This window comes from Heteronotia binoei, chromosome 6 (genome assembly GCF_032191835.1).
Source record: "Heteronotia binoei isolate CCM8104 ecotype False Entrance Well chromosome 6, APGP_CSIRO_Hbin_v1, whole genome shotgun sequence".
Taxonomy (NCBI): Eukaryota; Metazoa; Chordata; class Lepidosauria; order Squamata; family Gekkonidae; genus Heteronotia; species Heteronotia binoei.
In genome coordinates, this window is record NC_083228.1 from 10,951,436 (window position 1) to 10,970,141 (window position 18,706).

Consider the following 18,706-nt stretch of genomic DNA (forward strand, 5'->3'; position numbering starts at 1 on the left):
CTTTCAAGGACAACCCCTGCCAGAGCTATGGCAGACCCAAGGCCATTCCAGCAGGTGCAAGTGGAGGAGTGGGGAATCAAACCCGGTTCTCCCAGATAAGAGTCCGCACACTTAACCACTACACCAAACTGGCCCCACCCACCTTACAAGGTGTCTGTTGTGGGGGGAGAAGATCTAGGAGATTGGAAGCCGCTCTGAGTCTCTGATTCAGAGAGAAGGGCGGGGTATAAATCTGCAGTCTTCTTCTTCTGTTGTGGGGGGAGAAGATACAGGAGATTGGAAGCCGCTCTGAGTCTCTGATTCAGAGAGAAGGGCGGGGTATAAATCTGCACTCTTCGTCATTCACGACTCAGTACGACTCAGTGGAACGTACCTCCTGCTGGGCTAGTAGCTTCTTTTTCTGGAGCCAAGACAAAAATAAGTGAGCCACAGGCTAAAAAACAGAAACTCAGCTTAGAGGGAACACGGCTTGGAAGACTTTTATCGATGCTTGTCAGCAGACCAGCCAGCACTGTGGTTATGTTTGTCATTTCTTTTCTGTTTGGGGATTGCAATTAATTTTTAATTTATTTTTTTTTTTTAAAGAAAGGAATGCAAGCTAGACCGTGGGAGTGGGGGCCTGACTGAAAATGCGTCAGTCATGGGAGCCCGCTTGCACTGCAGACCTGAGGAGATCAGTTCCTTTTCCACTTCCTTAGCCTAGAGTTACCAAGTCCAATTCAAGAAGTATCTGGAGACTTTGGGGGTGGAGCCAGGAGACTTTGGGGGTGGAGCCAGGAGACTTTGGGGGTGGAGCCAGGAGACTTTGGGGGTGGAGCCAGGAAACTTTGGGGGTGGAGCCAGAAAACTTTGGGGTGGAGCCAGGAGACTTTGGGGTGGAGCCAGGAGACTTTGGGGGGTGGAGCCAGGAGACTTTGGGGGTGGAGCCAGGACCAAGGTTGTGACAAGCAGAACTGAACTCCCAAGGGAGTTCTGGCCATCACATTTAAAGGGACCGCACACCTTTTAAATTCCTTCCCTCCGCTGAAAATAATGAAGGATAAGGGCACCTCATAGAATTGGACCCCTTGGTCCAATCCTTTTGAAACTTGGAGGGTGTTTTGAGAAGAGACATTGGATGCTGTGCTGCAAATTTGGTGCCTCTACCTCGAAACACAGCCCCACCCCCCAAGCTCCAGATATCTACAAAAATTTCTCCATTATATCCTACGGGAATCGGTCTCCATAGGGAATAATGGAGTGCCCAGCAGACATTTCCCTCTCCCCCCCCCCCGCTTTCTGATGACCCTGAAGCAGGGGGAAGGCCTCCAAATCGGGGGATCCCCTGCCCCCGCCTGAGGATTGAGCAACCAAAAAAGAGCAACGCGGATAACGGAACAGGAAAAGGTACAACCCTCTGCAAAAACCAGCCTCCAGGGTAAAGAACAAATTAAACAGATTTTACAAAAGTATATAGCATAAGTAAATTCACAATGAATGCAAGCAAGGAACGCCCACATCCACACCCTCTCAAATTGCAAACATGCCCATGTACTCCGTATCAAAAGGGTGCAGGTGACTGTTCCACCGGTAGTGTTCCCGGTGCCTAGCTGTACCGAAAATATCTTCTGGCGCTTCGGTCTCTGTGGAGAACAATCCCAGTGGAACAGTCACCTGCACCCTTTTGATAAGGAGTATATGGATATTTTTGCAATTTGAGAGACTTGGGGTGTGGATGTGGATGCTCCTTGCTTGTATTCAATGTGAATTTACTTATAATGCTTTATACTTTTGTAAAATCTGTTTAATTTGTTCTTTATTCTGGAGGCTGGTTTTCGCAGAGGTTTGTATCTTTTCCTGCCCCATCTGGGGATTGGTAACCCTACCTTTGCCTGTATAGCGAAACCTCTCCTCCAGGCTGAAGTGACTATTTTATTTCTAGCCAAGCAGCTGAAGACTTGCCTTTGCTAACCCCCGTTTCTCGGGACCTCTTTTCCTTCACAAATGAAAACTTAAACCACGGGCTGGGAGGATCTTTGAAATGCCAGCCATTCACAGAGTACGGAGGGTCTGGCTCCTTTTCCTAGCATCTGATCCCCGCCAAATACACGCGCATTCCCCCGTACGTTGTGGACAGTGTCACTTGAGACGATTGGCCAATATTAACTCGCTGACCGGGGACATCTCAGAAACCTGACTCTACGGTCAGAAATAGGAAATGCTCCCCTACGCTTGCCCGTACCTAGGCTGCTGTCTCCCACCTGCTAGATACGTGACAACTTCATCCCTCTGTTAAACGCTTCTTGTAGAATTCTCCCCATTCCTTGATAGGCTGTGTCCCTGTGGGCTGAAGGAAACCAAAGGAACAGACCATGTACTTTTATCCTGCAGATTCTACTGTGATTTACGTGCATCTTATCTGGATCCTATATTGCAATCCCTGGAGGGAAAATCTGATGAAAGCAAGATAGTAAGCTTACTAGCCTCAAATAAGGCTGAAACCATCGAAGTGGTGGCAAACTTCCTTTACTGTGCTTATAAGATGAGAATGTTTGTTTAACCACCTTTTCCCCCCCTGCTTCCTTGATGTGATACTGTTCTTATGCCAATAAAGGTTCTGTGACTGACTGAATCCTCCCCAGTGCCATGTCAGAGCCATTAAAGCCAAGGATAATTTCAGCCACGCGTGCCAAATGATCGTTAGCCAGGGGTCGTTTTGTAGAAAAATAGGTAGTGGAGCTCATTAGCATAACTCATTAGCATATGCCCCCCCCCAGTCAAAAGCAACCCAATGCAAGAAAGGAGAGCCCCGGGCAAGTGAGGCCTGCTTGGGTTGGCTAAAGATCCATGTACGGGTCAAATGGCCATCAAGCCACCCATTGCCCAAAATCACATCAGAAGTGGAGAAAGGGTGGCGTGGGCTTCTCCAGGGGTTAATGAGGGCTGCTGGGGGCATGACAAAGCCCCTGGTGGCTGGCTGGCTGCCTGCTCTCCTAATCCAGGGATTGTTGTGCAGCTGTACCATGGACAAGGTAGGTGGGGAGGAAGAGGGGGAACCATCAAAAAGGTTCAGGAAATGTGCTCCTGCAGAATCTGAGGCCTACCGTTAGCTATTTCTGCCATGTATTGATCAGAAACCTGAAAGGTGCTGAGAACATTTAAATCTAGGGTCACCAGGCCCCCTGGTCCCACCTCCCTGTTGCCAATCAGCTGGCCGATGGGGGAGGACAACCCGCAAAAGAGGGGGAGCCATCAGATGTGCAGTGACGATCCTACATCACTGCCCACACATCCAGGACGTTGGGGCGATGCTCCGGTATTTGGACAAAAACTCTATGGTAGAAGCCAAATTTACCACAGAGGGGTTTTTTTCCTCAAATAACACCACCTCAGTGGGAGCTAGGCCTGAAAGAAAGGAGAAAGGGGGGCATTTAAGGGAAGGGGTTTTTTAAAGAAGGAACACACAGAGGAAATGTGGTAGGGTGGATTGGTAAGAGAGGGGACACAGGAGCTGGGAAGAGTCTGAAGGAGTAAAGTGAATGGTAACTGGCCGCATTTGTAGTTTGAGCAAGGGCATTTCTTTGTAACAGGAACTCCTTTGCATATTAGGCCACACACCCCTGATGTAGCCAATTCTCCTTACAGGAGGAGCTTACAGTAGGCCCTATATTAAGAGCCCTGTAAACTCTTGGAGGATTGGGGTGTGTGGCCTAATATGCAAGGGAGGTCCTGCTACAAAAAGAAAAGCCCTGGTTTGAGCAATACTATTCCGTTGCAGAGTCACTCCAGTCAATGTTTATTGAAACAAAATAGCTTAAAGCGGAGACATTATTTGGCCTTGGTCATTTTTGTTAAGCGGATCAAAATGTATGGAAATCTACAAGGCCTTTCTTTTGAAATGAAGATGGAGCACTGGAGGAGATAGTGATTTTAAGTGGATTTTTGTGCCATATTTTAAAGCGCACAGCAACTTGGTATTGCCATAGCCAATCGTGTGTGTGTGCAAGCCTTGGATTCAGCAGGAGCTCACAGGAGTGCAGCTCCTGAATCTTTTTGAGGGTTCCCCCTCCTCCTCCCCACCTACCTTGTTCATTGAATAGGAGGTGCAGTGCTGCTTCATAACAATCCCTGGATGAGCTCCACCACCTATTTTTCTACAAAGCGACCCCTGTGTGTGTGTCTGTGTGTGTCTGTGTGATACCAAACTGTCCCTTATGGGAACTAACTTGTCTGAACTAAAATGTTTACCCAGAACTGGTTTCGTGCTTTTCTTGACAGTTGCGTAACAGGGGCACACACGTGCCAGATGATTATACAAGCCCACCAACTTTGAACTGTCAAAGGTTTACATTACACGTTAGCTATTGGGAGGGGAGAACAAATTAACATAACCACAAAAATACAGATCGGGTTATTTCTCTTGCCACACAATTTGAGGTAGTAAAAATGGAGCCCAGCTCCAAGGGATGAAATCAAAGAGAGCTGAGTGCTTGGGGGCGGGGAGTGCAACAGGCTGTTGAGTTGTGCTTGGGGGGGGGGGGGGACAGGCTGTTGAGTTGTTTCACTGAAATCCAGAAGTCTTACAAAACAGAGTGACCCCAGAAATTCGTCTTGTTATAGCGGCTGCAGGGCCAGGTTAGGATCTGGGAGACAGGTTCTTTTGTTTTCTTTTCTTAATATATTTTTTATTATTTAATTAAACAAATATACAAATATATAAAGGTCAAGGTAATCCCCTGTGCAAGCACCAGTCGTTTCCGACTCTGGGGCGACGTTGCTTTCACAACGTTTTCATGGCAGACTTTTTACGGGATGGTTTGCCATTGCCTTCCCCAGTCACCTACACTTTCCCCCCAACAAGCTGGGGACTCATTTGACTGACCTTGGAAGGATGGAAGGCTGAGTCAACCTGGAGCCAGCTACCTGAACCCAGCTTCCGCCGGGATCGAACTCAGGTCGTGAGCAGAGAACTTGGACTGCAGTACTGCAGCTTTAACACTCTGCGCCACGGGGCTCTTCTACAAATATACAGGGATGCTATTTAGACACAATTTGAAGTATACCACCAGCTACTTCAAATAAGCTACAAAGTCCCAGTATTACTTAAAAATATAACATTTGTGTGTACAAATGATTATGTGGAACTATTTCATAACCTGTTAAATATTCTACTATATGAAATCAAACAGATGTGAATTGTGCTTCATATTTACCGGCAGAAAATAACGTCACAGTGCTAGAAAGCGTAGGCATAATAAACTTTTCCCATAGGCTCTGCTGCCACTCGACAATTGTTGGTTTAGTCTGTGTTATGGGAGACAGGTTCGAATCCCCACTCTGCCGTGGAAGCTCGCTGGCGACTTCGGTCTCTTGGCCTCGCCTACCTCGCAGGGTGCTTGTGGTGAGCGTCAACTGGGGGAGGGGAGAATGCTGCCACAAGCTGCTTTGGTATTCCAACAGGCAGAGAAATGTGTTCACTATTTCCATAAATAGAGTTGATTTCACTGGACTCAGACTGGAGTAACTGGAGAGGATTGTGCTGGAACTGGCCTTAAGCAGCGGTAGAATTCTAGCAGGAGCTCCTTTGCATATGAGGCCAGAGCCCGATGTAGCCCATCCTTCAAGAGCTTACAAGGCTCTTTTTGTAAGCTCTTGGAGGATTGGCTACATCAGGGGTGTGTGGCCTAATATGCAAAGCAGCTCCTGCTAGAATTCTACCCCTGGCCTTAAGTATATTCAAAGTGGCATTATTTGCGCTGGGACTTTATAAGGGGTACACACAAAATACTGGCTTTTCCCAATTTGGGTCCATTGGACTAAAAAAAAAATATCAGTACATCTGAAGCTGCCTTATACTGAATCAGACCATCGGTCCATCAAAGTCAGTACTGTCTTCTCAGACTGGCAGCAGCTCTCCAGGGTCCCAAGCTGAGATTTTTCACGCCTACTTGCCTGGACCCTTTTAGTTGGAGATGCCAGGGATTGAACCTGGGACCTTCTGCTTTCCAAGCAGATGCTCTACCACTGAGCCACCGTTCCTTCACTACATATGAAGGTGCCTTCTACTGAATCAGACCCCCCTTGGGTCCATCAAAGTCAGTCTTATCTACTCAGACTGGCAGCGGCTCTCCAGGGTCTCAAGTTGAGGTTTTTCACACCTATTTGCCTGGGCCCTTTTTTGGAGATGCCGGGGATTGAACCTGGGACCTTCTGCTTACCAAGCAGATGCTCTACCACTGAGCCACCGTCCCTCCCCATTTCATGATATTCCTGAATCCCAATATTGATCGGTATGATATTGAGATTCGGGAAATAATTGGGGCCGGGAGATCTCCCACTTTGACAGCTGATCACCAGTTGACAGCTGATCACTGGCTGTGAGAGCCAGTTTGGCGTAGTGGTTAAGTGTGCGGACTCTTATCTGGGAGAACCAGGTCTGATTCCCTACTCCTCCACTTGCACCTGCTAGCATGGCCTTGGGTCAGCCATAGCTCTGGCAGAGGTTGTCCTTGAAAGGGCAGCTGCTGTGAGAGCCCTCTCCAGCCCCACCCACCTCACAGGGTGTTTGTTGTGGGGAAGGAAGGTAAAGGAGATTGTGAGCCGCTCTGAGACTCTTCGGAGTGGAGGGCAGGATATAAATCCAATATCATCTTCTTCTTGGCAGAGATCAGCTCCCACGGAGAAAATGGTAGCTTGGAAGGGTGGGCTCTAGAGCATCGTACCATGCTGAGGCCCCTCCCCTCCCAAACCCCGCCCTCTCCCAGATTCACCCCCAAAGTCTCCAGGTATTTCCAAAACAGACCTGGCAAACCTAAATAAACGGGAAAGATCCATAGGTACAGGGTGTTTTTTGTAGCAGGAATTCCTTTGCATAATAGGCCACACACCCCTGATGTAGCCAATCCTCCAAAAGCTTACGGGGCTCTTAGTACAGGGCCTACTGTAAGCTCTAGGACAGGGGTGGCCAACGGTAGTTCTCCAAATGTTTTTTTTGCCTACAACTCCCATCAGCCCCAGCCATTGGCCATGCTGGCTGGGGCTGATGAGAGTTGTAGGCAAAAAAACATCGGGAGAGCTACCGTTGGCCACCCCTGCTGTAGGAGGATTGGCTACATCAGGAAGGTGTGGCCTAATACGCAAAGGAGTTCCTGCTACAAAAAAAAAAGCCCAGCATAGGTACGACTGTGCTTGTTGCCCACCTCAAATTAAAAAGCACCCAGATGAAAGAAAGATGCAAATGCGCATTTCTTCTGCTTTTGCATTAGCACTGCACAAACACAGAGCTCAGCGACTGGACATCTCTGGACCAAATCCAGTCCACCAAGAAATGGAGATGCACGGGCGATGGTGTGGCCCCAGCAACACACCTGTCTGGCAATCTAGTTTATAGAATGAAGCCAGCGGCTAACCACGGGAAATGGTGGAATTGGCGTAATACCCAGGCAAATGCCAACCCCACTCCAGTACAGACCTGCCAGTGGTATGCCAGAAATGCCTAAAATCAAGCCCTGACCTGTGGTTAAGCATGTAGCGCTGGCAAGCCCTAAATGTGCTTCTGCACATTGCGATGCCCTGCTACCTTATCACAACTATAAATGGAAGTCTAGAGCAGGGGTCCTCAAACTTTTTAAATAGGGGGCCAGTTCACTGTCCCTCAGACTGTTGGAGGGCCGGACTGCCATTACTGTACAAGGCCGCGGGCTGTCAGTTCTCCGTCCTCTGCATCTCTCTCCCTTCCCCACACCACACACCCCGGCCTGGGAACTCACCTCACCTCAGTATCACCTCACACTCTGTCTCCGCTGCCTCAGCCCAGTGCCGGAAGTGTGCGTTGCTAACGCGAGTTTAGGTCGAACGTCACTTCCGGTCTGATTTTGCCATAACTCGGCAGGCCGCATAAACGTCCTCAGTGGGCCGCATCTGGCCCGCGGGCCGTAGTTTGAGAACCCCTGGTCTAGAGACATCAGTGTTTGCATAGATGGTCCCCCCTCCCACCCTTCAGGATCTGGAACGGGGTGTGGGTTCCGAACGCTATCATATTTCCAGGTACCCGAGCAGCCTGGGACCAGCTTTGAATCCTTGCTCACAGACAAGGCCTCTTGATTATTGTCGCTGTTGCGATTTCAAATCAGTTTGACACGTGGCCCGCGATCCTGCCAAAGTTATGTACATAGATAAGCGCTATCGAGTCACAACTTGCTTCTGGCGACCTGGCTGGGGGCTTTCAAGGCGGCTGAGAAGCAGAGGTGGTTGGCCACGGCCTTCCTCTGCAGAGCCTTCTTTCGTGGTCTCCTTTCCAAGACCTGACTCGGCTTAGCTTCCGAGGTCTGGCGAGATCGGGCTATACCCGGGGCAGCCAAACTTGCTTAATATAAGAGCCACACAGAATAAATGTCAGATGTCTGAGAGCCGCAAGACATGAACATCCAAAGTTTGGGAGGGGAGGAAGGAAGGGAGGAAAAGAGGAATAGATGGTGGAGAGGTGGAAAGAAAGCAACTTTAAATGCATTCTCCAGGCTGCCAGCCAATGGGGTGGGGCTTCAAGAGCCACACAATATGTGTGAAAGAGCCACTTGTGTATTAGAGGCTGTTGTTTTTGTTTATAAAGAACCAGACAAATCAGCATCTTGGCACCCTGACCCCCAGAAGACGACAATTACAGGAAGCACTGAGCATAAGACAAGGGTGGCCATACTATGGCTCAGGAGGCACATGTGGCTCTTTCACACATATAGTGTGGCTCTCCAAGCTCCCACTGCCCTGTCAGCCGGACGTTTCTCTCTTGAAATGACTTCTCCAAGCCAAGCCAGCCAACGACTTGGAGAAGACATTTAAAGTTAAAGTTGCTCTCTTTCCACCTCTCCCTGCCCCATCTATTGGCCTGCCTGCCTTCCTTGCGGCTCTCAAACATCTGACGTTTATTCTAAGTGGCTCTCACATGAAGAAGAAAATGATAATATTGGATTTATATCCCTCCTTATACTCTGAATCTCAGAGCGGTCACAATCTCCTTTACCTTTCCGCACAACAGACACCCTGTGAAGTAGATGAAGATATTGGATTTATATCCCGCCTTATACTCTGAATCTCAGTCTCAGAGCAGTCACAATCTCCTTTACCTTTCCCGCCTCCCCCCGTGAGGTGGGTGGGGCTGAGAGAGCTCTCCCAGACGCTGCCCTTTCAAGGACAACTCCTACGAGAGCTATGGCTGACCCAAGATCATTCCAGCAGTGGAGGAGTGGGGAATCAAACCCAGTTCTCCCAGATAACAGTCCGCGCTCTTAACCGCTACACCAAACTGGCTTCCCTGAGCAATGTTCCCTCTAAGCTGCAGAGTCTTGTAAGCGAAAATGCTCCTTTGTGAGCTATTGGCATCGAAGTTGTGAACTCCTGCATAAATTATTGTGCTCTGGGGTCAGCCTTCCTGAGCGAAGACAAAAATGTGTGAGCTGGAGGCTAAAAATCTGTGAGCTAGCTCACACTAACTCAGCTCAGAGGGAACACTGCCCCTGAGTCTTAGGCTCAAAGCATTGGCCATTTAGCAAGTTTGGCCACCCCTGGTCTCAGACCTCAGTCTTTCCTGACCCAATGAGCATCGAATACATAACAGGAAGTGGGAGCACAGTGATGACCTCACTCAGGGGTCCAGGCCAGAATCTCAAGCTACTAGAGCAGGGGTCCTCAAACTACGGCCCGCGGGCCAGATGCGGCCCGCTAAGGACGTTTATGCGGCCCGCCGGGTTATGGCAAAATCAGACTGGAAGTGACGTTCGACCTAAACTCGCGTTAGCAACGCACACTTCCGGCACTGGGCTGAGGCAGCGGAGACAGAGTGTGAGGCAATACCGAGGTGAGGTGAGTTCCCAGGCCGGGGTGTGTGGTGTGGGGAAGGGAGAGAGATGCAGAAGACGGAGAACTGACGGCCCGCGGCCTTGTACAGTAACGGCAGTCCGGCCCTCCAACAGTCTGAGGGACAGTGAACTGGCCCCCTATTTAAAAAATTTGAGGACCCCTGTACTAGAGCACACAAAAGGAAGTAAGGGATAGGGACCGAAAGGTGTATCCTGGTGAGAAACAAGGCATGACTCCCAACCCTTTCCTGCCACAACTTCGTTCCCCAGTCCTGCTGCCCCTCTGAGCGCGTGCGCAAAGAACCACAGGAGGTGGGAGATCCCCTCCCTGCTCTCTACGCATGTCCCCTAGCAGTGTGGAGTCTCCAAAAAAAGCACAGGAAAAGATAGCTCTATGGCAGGCAGGCCTCGGATTCAGCGGGAGCTCAGCTCCTGAACCTTTCTGAGGGTTCCCCCTCTTCCTCCCCACCTACCTTGTCCACTGAATAGTAGGTGCAGCTGCATAACAATCTCTGGATTAGGAGAGCGGGCAGCCAGCCAGCCACCAGGGGCTTTGCCACAACCCCAGCAGCCCTCATGGACCCCTGGAGAAGCCCACACCACCCTTTCTCCACTTCTGATGTGATTTTGGGTGGCGGGTGGCTTGTTGGTCTTTTGACTGGGGGATGGGCGGCCCAGGAGAGCCCCAGGCGAGTGAAGCCTGCTTAGGCTGGCTGCATCTCAAGGCAGCCCAAGCAGGCCTCGTTCACCCGGGGTTCTCCTTTCTTGCATCGGGTTGCTTTTGGCTGGGAGGGGGGTGGCATATGCTAGCGAGTTATGCTAATGAGTCCACCACCTATTTTTCTACAAGACCCCTGATGGCAGGGGCATCAAACATGTGCCCCGAGGGCCGGATCAGACCCCCTGAGAGCTCCTGTCAGGCTCGCGAGCGACTCAATGTCATCTGCTTCCTTCTCTCTTCCTTGCTTCTTTCTGCATCACAGCTTGCTTTGCCAGGCTTGCCCAATCGCACAGGAGCTACAGAGCAAAGCCTCTATTTCCCCCATTGGCTGACCAGCACACGAAGCAACTTATGTCCAAAAGCTAGCAACGCCCAGCTGTTTCATGTTTCCCCCCCGAGTCTTAGGCTCAAAGCGTCGGCCACGAGATTTCTGTAACGAATGTCAATCAATCAAAAGTAGGCTTGCAACTTAACAGGTGCGCACCCGAGCCGCCTACTCAAGATTCCCACAACACAAACGTTGTCTCCGGATTTGGATGCAACAATTTGGAGCAAGAGACTTCGGTTATCAGTTAATAAACAAAGCAAGAGTGCTGATCTTTTAAGCATCTTTTAATTTTTTTATATAAAAATATGTTTAACTGTGTTTGTCCGTGCCCTTTATAAAGTTTATATCTCTGCTACCTGGCATTCCATTTTACGACACACGGGCTGGCCCAATAAGGTCTCATTTATGTCAGGTCCGGCCCTCATAACAAATGGGTTCGACACCCCTGCTCTATGGCAGAGGTCCCCAACCTCCGGGCCGTGGACCTGTACCGGTCCATGGCCTGTTAGCAACGGGGCCTTGAGTTGTATAATGATTTCATTACATATTACAATATAGTAATAATAATGATGATGACATTGGATTTATACCACCCCCCTCCACTCCGAATCTCAAGAGCGGCTCACAATCTCCTTTCCCTTCCTCTCCCACAACAGACACCCTGTGAGGTGGGTGGGGCTGAGAGAGCTCTTGCAGAGCAGCTGCCCTTCCAAGGACAACCTCTGCCAGAGCTATGGCTGACCCGAGGCCATTCCAGCAGCTTCAAGCGGAGGAGTGGGGGATCAAACCCGGTTCTCCCAGATAAGAGTCCGCACACGTAACCATCACACCAAACTAATAGAAATGAAGTGCACAATTGTATCATCTGGAAAACATTCCCCACCCCCACCCCGGTCAGTGGAAAAATTGTCTTCCACAAAACCAGTCCCTGGTGCCAAAAAGGTTGGGAACTGCTGCTATGGCATCTCAGGCAGTGCTCGGTGAGACCCATCAGGACACGGAATTGAAGAACACGATGCTAAGGCACAGCTTGTTAACCTGGTGTCGTAATATCAGCTGCTATAAACTGGGGGTGAAAATCTCCTCTCTGGTGGAGTGCCCTGGCTCCAACTACAGTGGGTTTATCCTTAACGGCAAAGCGTCACATGGCCTTCCGCGACTGCCTTGAAAAGTTCAACCATGCGCAAACGCCAGCGTGAACTTTCCCGCACTATGGGACGTTGGTTTTACTCCCTAATAGCTAAACCCGTCCTCAAAAAAAAAAAATCCGCTCGCTGTTACACAACCGCACAGAAAGCCCTGAATCGTGACGCAAGCTTTCCGGATGCCCAGAAGTCACCTGGGTACATCAAACAGTCTCCAGAGCTCCGCCGGCCTTGTCCGAAAGAGCATTCGCCTCTCCCTCACCTGCTGGGAGCGTGCAACCTGTGTTCCGGTAATGACCAGATAAAATCAACCTGCGCGGTGCAGCCAGCCGGTAGAACCTAACTGATAACTTGTCCCTGCCGCCTAGTTAAGTAATGCCACACTTAACCATTTGTTTCGCAGCTTAAGGAAATAAAATTCACCTGCTTCTCTTCTATCACCTCCCGCTCCTCTGCAATTGCCCCAGAAGGGGGAGACAGGGTCTCTCCTTGGGATGAGGGATGCCAAGACTCCAGGCGGGGCCTGAGGATTCCCCTGGAATTACAGCTTATCTCCAGGCTACAAAGCTCAGATCCCCTGGAGAAAAGGAACAGAGGTGGCCAAATCTGCTTAACGTAAGAGCCTCACAGAATAACGTAAGAGCCTCACAGAAACGTCAGGTGTTTGGAAAGCCACATGACCAAAGTTCTCTCTAAACTGCAGAGTCTTGTGAGCAAAAATTCTACTTTGTGAGTTACCGGCTTTACAGTTGTGAGCTACTGCATGAATTATTGTTCGCTAGGGTCCTCCTTCCTGAGCTAAGACAATAATGTGTCAACTGGAGGCTATAAATCTGTGAGCTAGCTCATGCAAACTAAGTTTAGAGGGAATGCTGCACGTGACGTGAATGTCAGATGCTTGAGAGCTGCAAGACATGAACACCAGATGCCTGAAAGCTGCAACGAAGGGAGGGAGGGAGGGAGGAAGGAAGGAAAAGAGATGGGGCAGGAAGAGGTGGAAAGAAAGCAACTTTAACTTTAAATGCACTGTCCAAGCTGCCTGCTGGCTTGGCTTGGAGAAGTGATTTGGACAAACAAATATCTCCTCCAAGCCAGCCAACACGCTGGTGGGAGCTTTGAGAACCACACAAAATGTGTGAGAAAGCCACATGCGGCTCCAGAGTCCCGAGCTGCAGTTTGGCCTCCCCTGCTTTGGAGGGTAGACTCTATGGTATTGTATCCCAGTGGTCCCTGTCTTTTCAGGTTCCATCCCCAAATTTCCAGGGGTTTCCCAAGCTGGATCTGGCCACCGTACCCAACCCCCAACCTCTGTCAATTACCAGGAAGGAGCTGGTAACCCTACTTGGAACTGCTAGACCCAGCTGTTACGAGCGATGATTTATGGTTTTACGATATAGTTAGCATGAAGAAAAATTCCAGACAGGGAACACGGCCTGCTGCTCGGACAAAGACGAATGAGGCCCTCCTTCTGAAGCTCCAAAAGAAGCCAGACCGCTAAGTGAACTCAGTTTTGCAAGAAGGGGTATCCGCAGATTTTGTGAATATACGTGTCCTTTTGCTTTCCCTAGACTTGCAGCAAGAGCAATTAACAGGCAACTTTTATTACCTTTTAATGGTTTCCCACCCAAATGCTATCCAGACCAAATGGCCTTTCAGTGCGTTTATTGCACTATTTTGCCCCTGGATCCTAACTTTGTACCAACTTTGCATTCTCAACCACTGCCCGCCAGCTACAAGGAGCTCTGCTCCCTGTACCCCATTCCATCGTCTGAAGAAGTCGGTGAGCACACGAAAGCTTCCATTCCGAAAAAAACTTTGCTGGTCTTAAAGGGGCTACTGGACTCCTACTCTGTTCCGCACACTTGTGAGTTATGCGAGACTTTTTGTCAAGAAAGCTTTGCAGGATGAAAGGTTCTGCATTAAAAACACACACACACCCCACAACAACGACTGTCATGCCCAAAAGGGAACACCTGATAAAATGCATCACGCTGTCATTTCTAAATATATATATCTTCCTTAGCACTGCGGAGGAAGGGGGTCCACCAGCTCCGCCTCTCAGGTGCAGTGCCGTAGAGCAGGGGTGTCAAACATGCGTCCCCTGCTCGAATACAGCAGTGGTTGAAAAGAAATGAAATAATGGCTTAAAAAAAAACCCACCCAATTTCAGATGCACATTGGGTTGCCAAGTCCAATTCAAGAATAATCTGGGAACTTTGGGGGTGGAGCCGGGAGCAAGGGTCCCACACGTTCCCCAGAGAGTACTGAGATCGGGAACTCAAAATCTCCTTGTGGTCCCCGGGCCAAAGGAAGCCCGTTTGAAAACCACAAGGGACAGGGTCTTCTCTGTAATGGCCCCTTTCTGGTGGAACCAGCTGCCGGAAGAGGTAAGGGACCTTGTTCAATTCCGCAGGGCCTGTAAGACAGTCCTCTTCCGGCTGGCTCACAACTAACCGGCACTGAACTTGAACTGAGTGTAGCTGTAAGATCGCTGTATGGTTTATGTTTTGTATATAACTGTAACAAATGTTTAGATTTTAACTATGTAAATTATGAAATATTAACTTTTTATGTTTAATTTTATACTCTATGCTAGTTTTTATATGTTAGTTTGTATATGTTGTAAGCCGCCCTGAGCCACCTGGTGGGAAGGGCGGGATATAAATTACAAATAAATAAATAAATAAGGGTGTCACAAGCATCACTGAACTCCAAAGAGAGTTCTGGCCATCACATTTAAAGGGACCGCACACCTTTTAAATGCCTTCCCTCCATTGGAAATAATGAAGGATAGGGGCACCTTCTTTGGGGGCTCACAGAATAGGACCCCCTAGTCCAATCTTTTTGAAACTTGGAAGGTATTTGGCTGAGAGGCACTGAATGCTATGCTGCAAATTTGGTGCCTCTGCCTCCAAAAACAGACCCCCCCCCCCGAGCCCCAGATACTCGCAGATCAATTCACCATTATGCCCTATGGGAATCAGTCTCCATGGGGAATAATGGAGTGCCCAGCAGACATTTCCCTTCCCCCCCCTCCTGCTTTCTGATGACCCTGAAGCGGGGGGAGGGCCTCCAAGCCGGGAGATCCCCTGCGCCCACCTGGGCAGTTACGGACCAGCCAGGGTGTCAGCTTGTCCGATGGCAAGCGGGCCCCCTTAAACAGACAATATTTTAAAAATGTTAATGACCTCTTAGTAGCATGAAAATATAATACAAGTTCCAGTATTATTCCTGTAATGCAACTAAAATCTATGTTGTATTTAGGGTTGCCAGCCTCTAGGCGGGGCCTGGGGATCTCCCACTTTTCCAACTGATCTCCAGCTGGCAGAGATCAGCTCCCCTGGAGAAAATGGCAATCTGTATTTACATTTAGTATCTACTGTATACTGCCAGTAATAACGTACAATCAGGGCTTTTTTGGTAGCAGGAACTCTTTTGCATATTAGGCCACACACCCTTGACGTAGCCAATCCTATTGGAGCTTACAGTAAGCCCTGTACTAAGAGCTCTGTAAGCTCCAGAATGATTGGCTACATCAGGGGTGTGTGGCCTAATATGCAAAGGAGTTCCTGCTACCAAAAAGCACTGCGTACAATATATGTGCACTGTAATTACCGAAATATATATTTATTTCGCAGAAGCTTTAATTGTGCCTTTTCCCCACTTACGTGTTTGTTTGTTTGTTTTACAAATTTAATTTATTTCTTACAACAATGAGTCTTATAGTTGTGGGTGGGCCCCCTTTGTCTCCTCTTGGCAACCAATAATTTTAGACTAGGGTTGCCAAATCCAATTCAAGAAGTATCTGGGGACTTTGGGGGTGGAGCCAGGAGACTTTGGGGCAGGAGCCAGGAGACATTGGGGGTGGAGCCAGGAGACATTGGGGGGTGGAGCCAGGAGCAAGGCTGTGACAAGCATAACTGAACTCCAAAAGGAGTTCTGGCCATCAGGTGTAAAGGGACCGCACACCTTTTCAATGCCTTCCCTCCATCGGAAAAATGAAGGATAGGGGCACCTTCTTTGGGGGCTCATAGAATCGGACCCCCTGGCCCAATCCTTTTGAAACCTGGAAGGTCTTTTGGGGAGAGTCCCCAGACGCTGCGCTGAAAATCTGGTCCCTCTATCTCAACAAACAGCCACCCTACCCAGTCCAGAACACCCGCAGATCAATTCCCCATTATACCCTATGGGAATCTATCTCCTTAGGGAATAATGGAGTGCCAGCAGACATTTCCCTAGCGCCCCCCCCCCCCCCGCGCTTTCTGATGACCCTGAAGCGGAGGAGAGGGCTTCCAAACCGGGGGATCCCCTGTCCCCCACCTGGGGATTGGCAACCCTAGATGCACCGAGCCTTGGGTGCAACGCACCCCTCCTCGCCGCCCCCCCCCCTTTGCTCCTTCGCCCCGCGCGCGGGATCGGCTCCCTCCTCCTCACCGGGGTGCCCTTCTCCCACCGACTCCGAGGTGAACATGAAGACGGCCTCGTCGTGGAGCACGTGGTCGCACAGGCTCTCCAAAGTCCCGTTCATGACTTCTCCTTGGCGCCTCCAAACGCGCCCCGCTTTGGACTCCTTTTCCGGGGGGCGGGGGTGGGAAACAAAGATCTCTCCGGGGCTGGGAGCCTGCGGCGGCCGAGCTCGTCTCCCCTTCTCGGAAGGCACACAAAAAAGCTTCTTCTTGGGAGCTTCGGTCGAGCTCCCTGCTTGGAAAGACCGACGGCCGCCCGTGCGCAAAAAGCGGCGCGCCACGGGAACGTTGGCTCCCTCCTCCTTTCCTTTCCCCGCCTGTCTGGCTGCAGCTGTCACTCGGCCCGGCTCCTATATATGGAAAAGCGAAAGTGCCTCCCGGATCATGTGAGCCAGCTGGAAGAGCCCATCGCCTCGCTGGGAGAGGGGGGGAACGGCTGCGGGATGCCAGCCTCCAGGGGGGGAGCTGGGGATCCCCCGGAACGAGAGCGCCTCTCCAGACCGGACATCAGTGGCTCTGGAGAAAAGGGAGGCTTTGGAGGGCGAGCTCCGAATGTCTTCCCGCACGCTCCCATCTCCACGTCTCCAGGATTTCCCCAGCCTGGATCTAGGAATCTTTTCCCATCCTCCTCCCCACCACCCCCCCCGCATCCGTTGACGGGGGGTGGGGGACGACTCGGGAACCCGAGTTGGAAAGAAATCATAAGAGAGAATCGGCGGGGTCGTGGCCAATGTTCCTTCTAAGCCAGCGGTCCCCCAACCTGTTTGTTTTAGCTTGGTGTGGTGGTTAAGTGTGCAGACGTTTATCTGGGAGAACCGGGTTTGATTCCCCACTCCTCCACTTGTACCTGCTGGAATGGCCTTGAGTCAGCCATAGCTCTCTTATCTGGGAGAAGCGGGTTTGATTCCCCACTCCTCCACTTGCACCTGCTGGAATGGCCTTGGGTCAGCCAGAGCTCTCTTATCTGGGAGAAGCGGGTTTGATTCCCACTCCTCCACTTGCAGCTGCTGGGATGGCCTTGGGTCAGCCAGAGTTCTCTTATCTGGGAGAAGCGGGTTTGATTCCCCACTCCTCCACTTGCACCTGCTGGAATGGGCTTGGGTCAGCTAGAGCTCTCTTATCTGGGAGAACCGGGTTTAATTCCCCACTCCTCCACTTGCAGCTGCTGGAATGGCCTTGGGTCAGCCAGAGCTCTCTTATCTGGGAGAACCGGGTTTGATTCCCACTCCTCCACTTGCACCTGCTGGGATGGCCTTGGGTCAGCCAGAGCTCTCTTATCTGGGAGAAGCGGGTTTGATTCCCACTCCTCCACTTGCAGCTGCTGGGATGGCCTTGGGTCAGCCAGAGCTCTCTTATCTGGGAGAAGCGGGTTTGATTCCCCACTCCTCCACTTGCACCTGCTGGAATGGGCTTGGGTCAGCCAGAGCTCTCTTATCTGGGAGAACCGGGTTTAATTCCCCACTCCTCCACTTGCAGCTGCTGGAATGGCCTTGGGTCAGCCAGAGCTCTTATAGGAGTTGTCCTTGAAAGGGTAGCTTCTCCCCAGACACCACACAGGGTGTCTGTTGTGGGAGAGGAAATAAAGGAGATTGTGAGCCGCTCTGAGACTCTGAAATTCGGAGCCGACAACAATGTTTTGTTCTTCTTATGACCACGTTGTAGTATATAGTAAAATAATTGTACAACTCAAGGCCCAGTTGCTAACAGGCCACGGACCAGGACCGGTCCACAGCCCAGGGGCTGGGGACCCCTGCTCTAAGCTGCAGCGTCTTGTGAGCAAAAATTTTACTTTGCGAACTACTAGCATAAATCAGTGCATAAATCAGTGTGCGCTGGGGTCATCCTTCCTGAGCTAAGACAAAAATGTGTGAGCTGTAGGCTAAAAATCTTTGAGCTAGCTCATGCTAACTCAGCTTAGAGGGAACACTGGTCGTGGCCCCAATCCACTTCCCTGCTGCACACATCCAGCTGGAGCTTCGTCTTGTGCAAGGGCTCCGGTCGGGGCACATGCATTCCGTAGAGTGTCTGCTGGCAACACAGGGGGGATTTGGGGGTCACCTTGAGAGACCGTTTTCACATTTGGGGGGGATTGGATTGGGGTTGGATAACAGGAACTGCCATTCGGCAAGGGAAGGGAGAGAGGGAGGGTTGGGGAGCTAGGGTTGCCGGATGCAGGTTGGGAAACACCTGGAAATTTGGGGGACAGAACCTGGCAA

At 50.4% G+C, this 18,706-nt stretch overlaps 1 protein-coding gene and 1 non-coding gene across 2 annotated transcripts in view; both read right to left on the bottom strand.

Annotated features, from left to right (window-relative positions):
- MAT1A (methionine adenosyltransferase 1A) overlaps positions 1 to 16,813 on the bottom strand; it is a 41,961-nt gene extending 25,148 nt beyond the window's left edge. The window contains 1 exon segment of the mRNA XM_060241043.1: positions 16,459 to 16,813. Within this exon segment, the coding sequence (XP_060097026.1) occupies positions 16,459 to 16,552 (94 nt within the window). The 5' untranslated portion in view covers positions 16,553 to 16,813.
- TRNAS-GGA (transfer RNA serine (anticodon GGA)) lies at positions 5,947 to 6,013 on the bottom strand. The gene has a single exon. It is a non-coding gene; the product is annotated as a tRNA-Ser (tRNA).
- Positions 16,814 to 18,706: the final 1,893 nt, after the last annotated feature.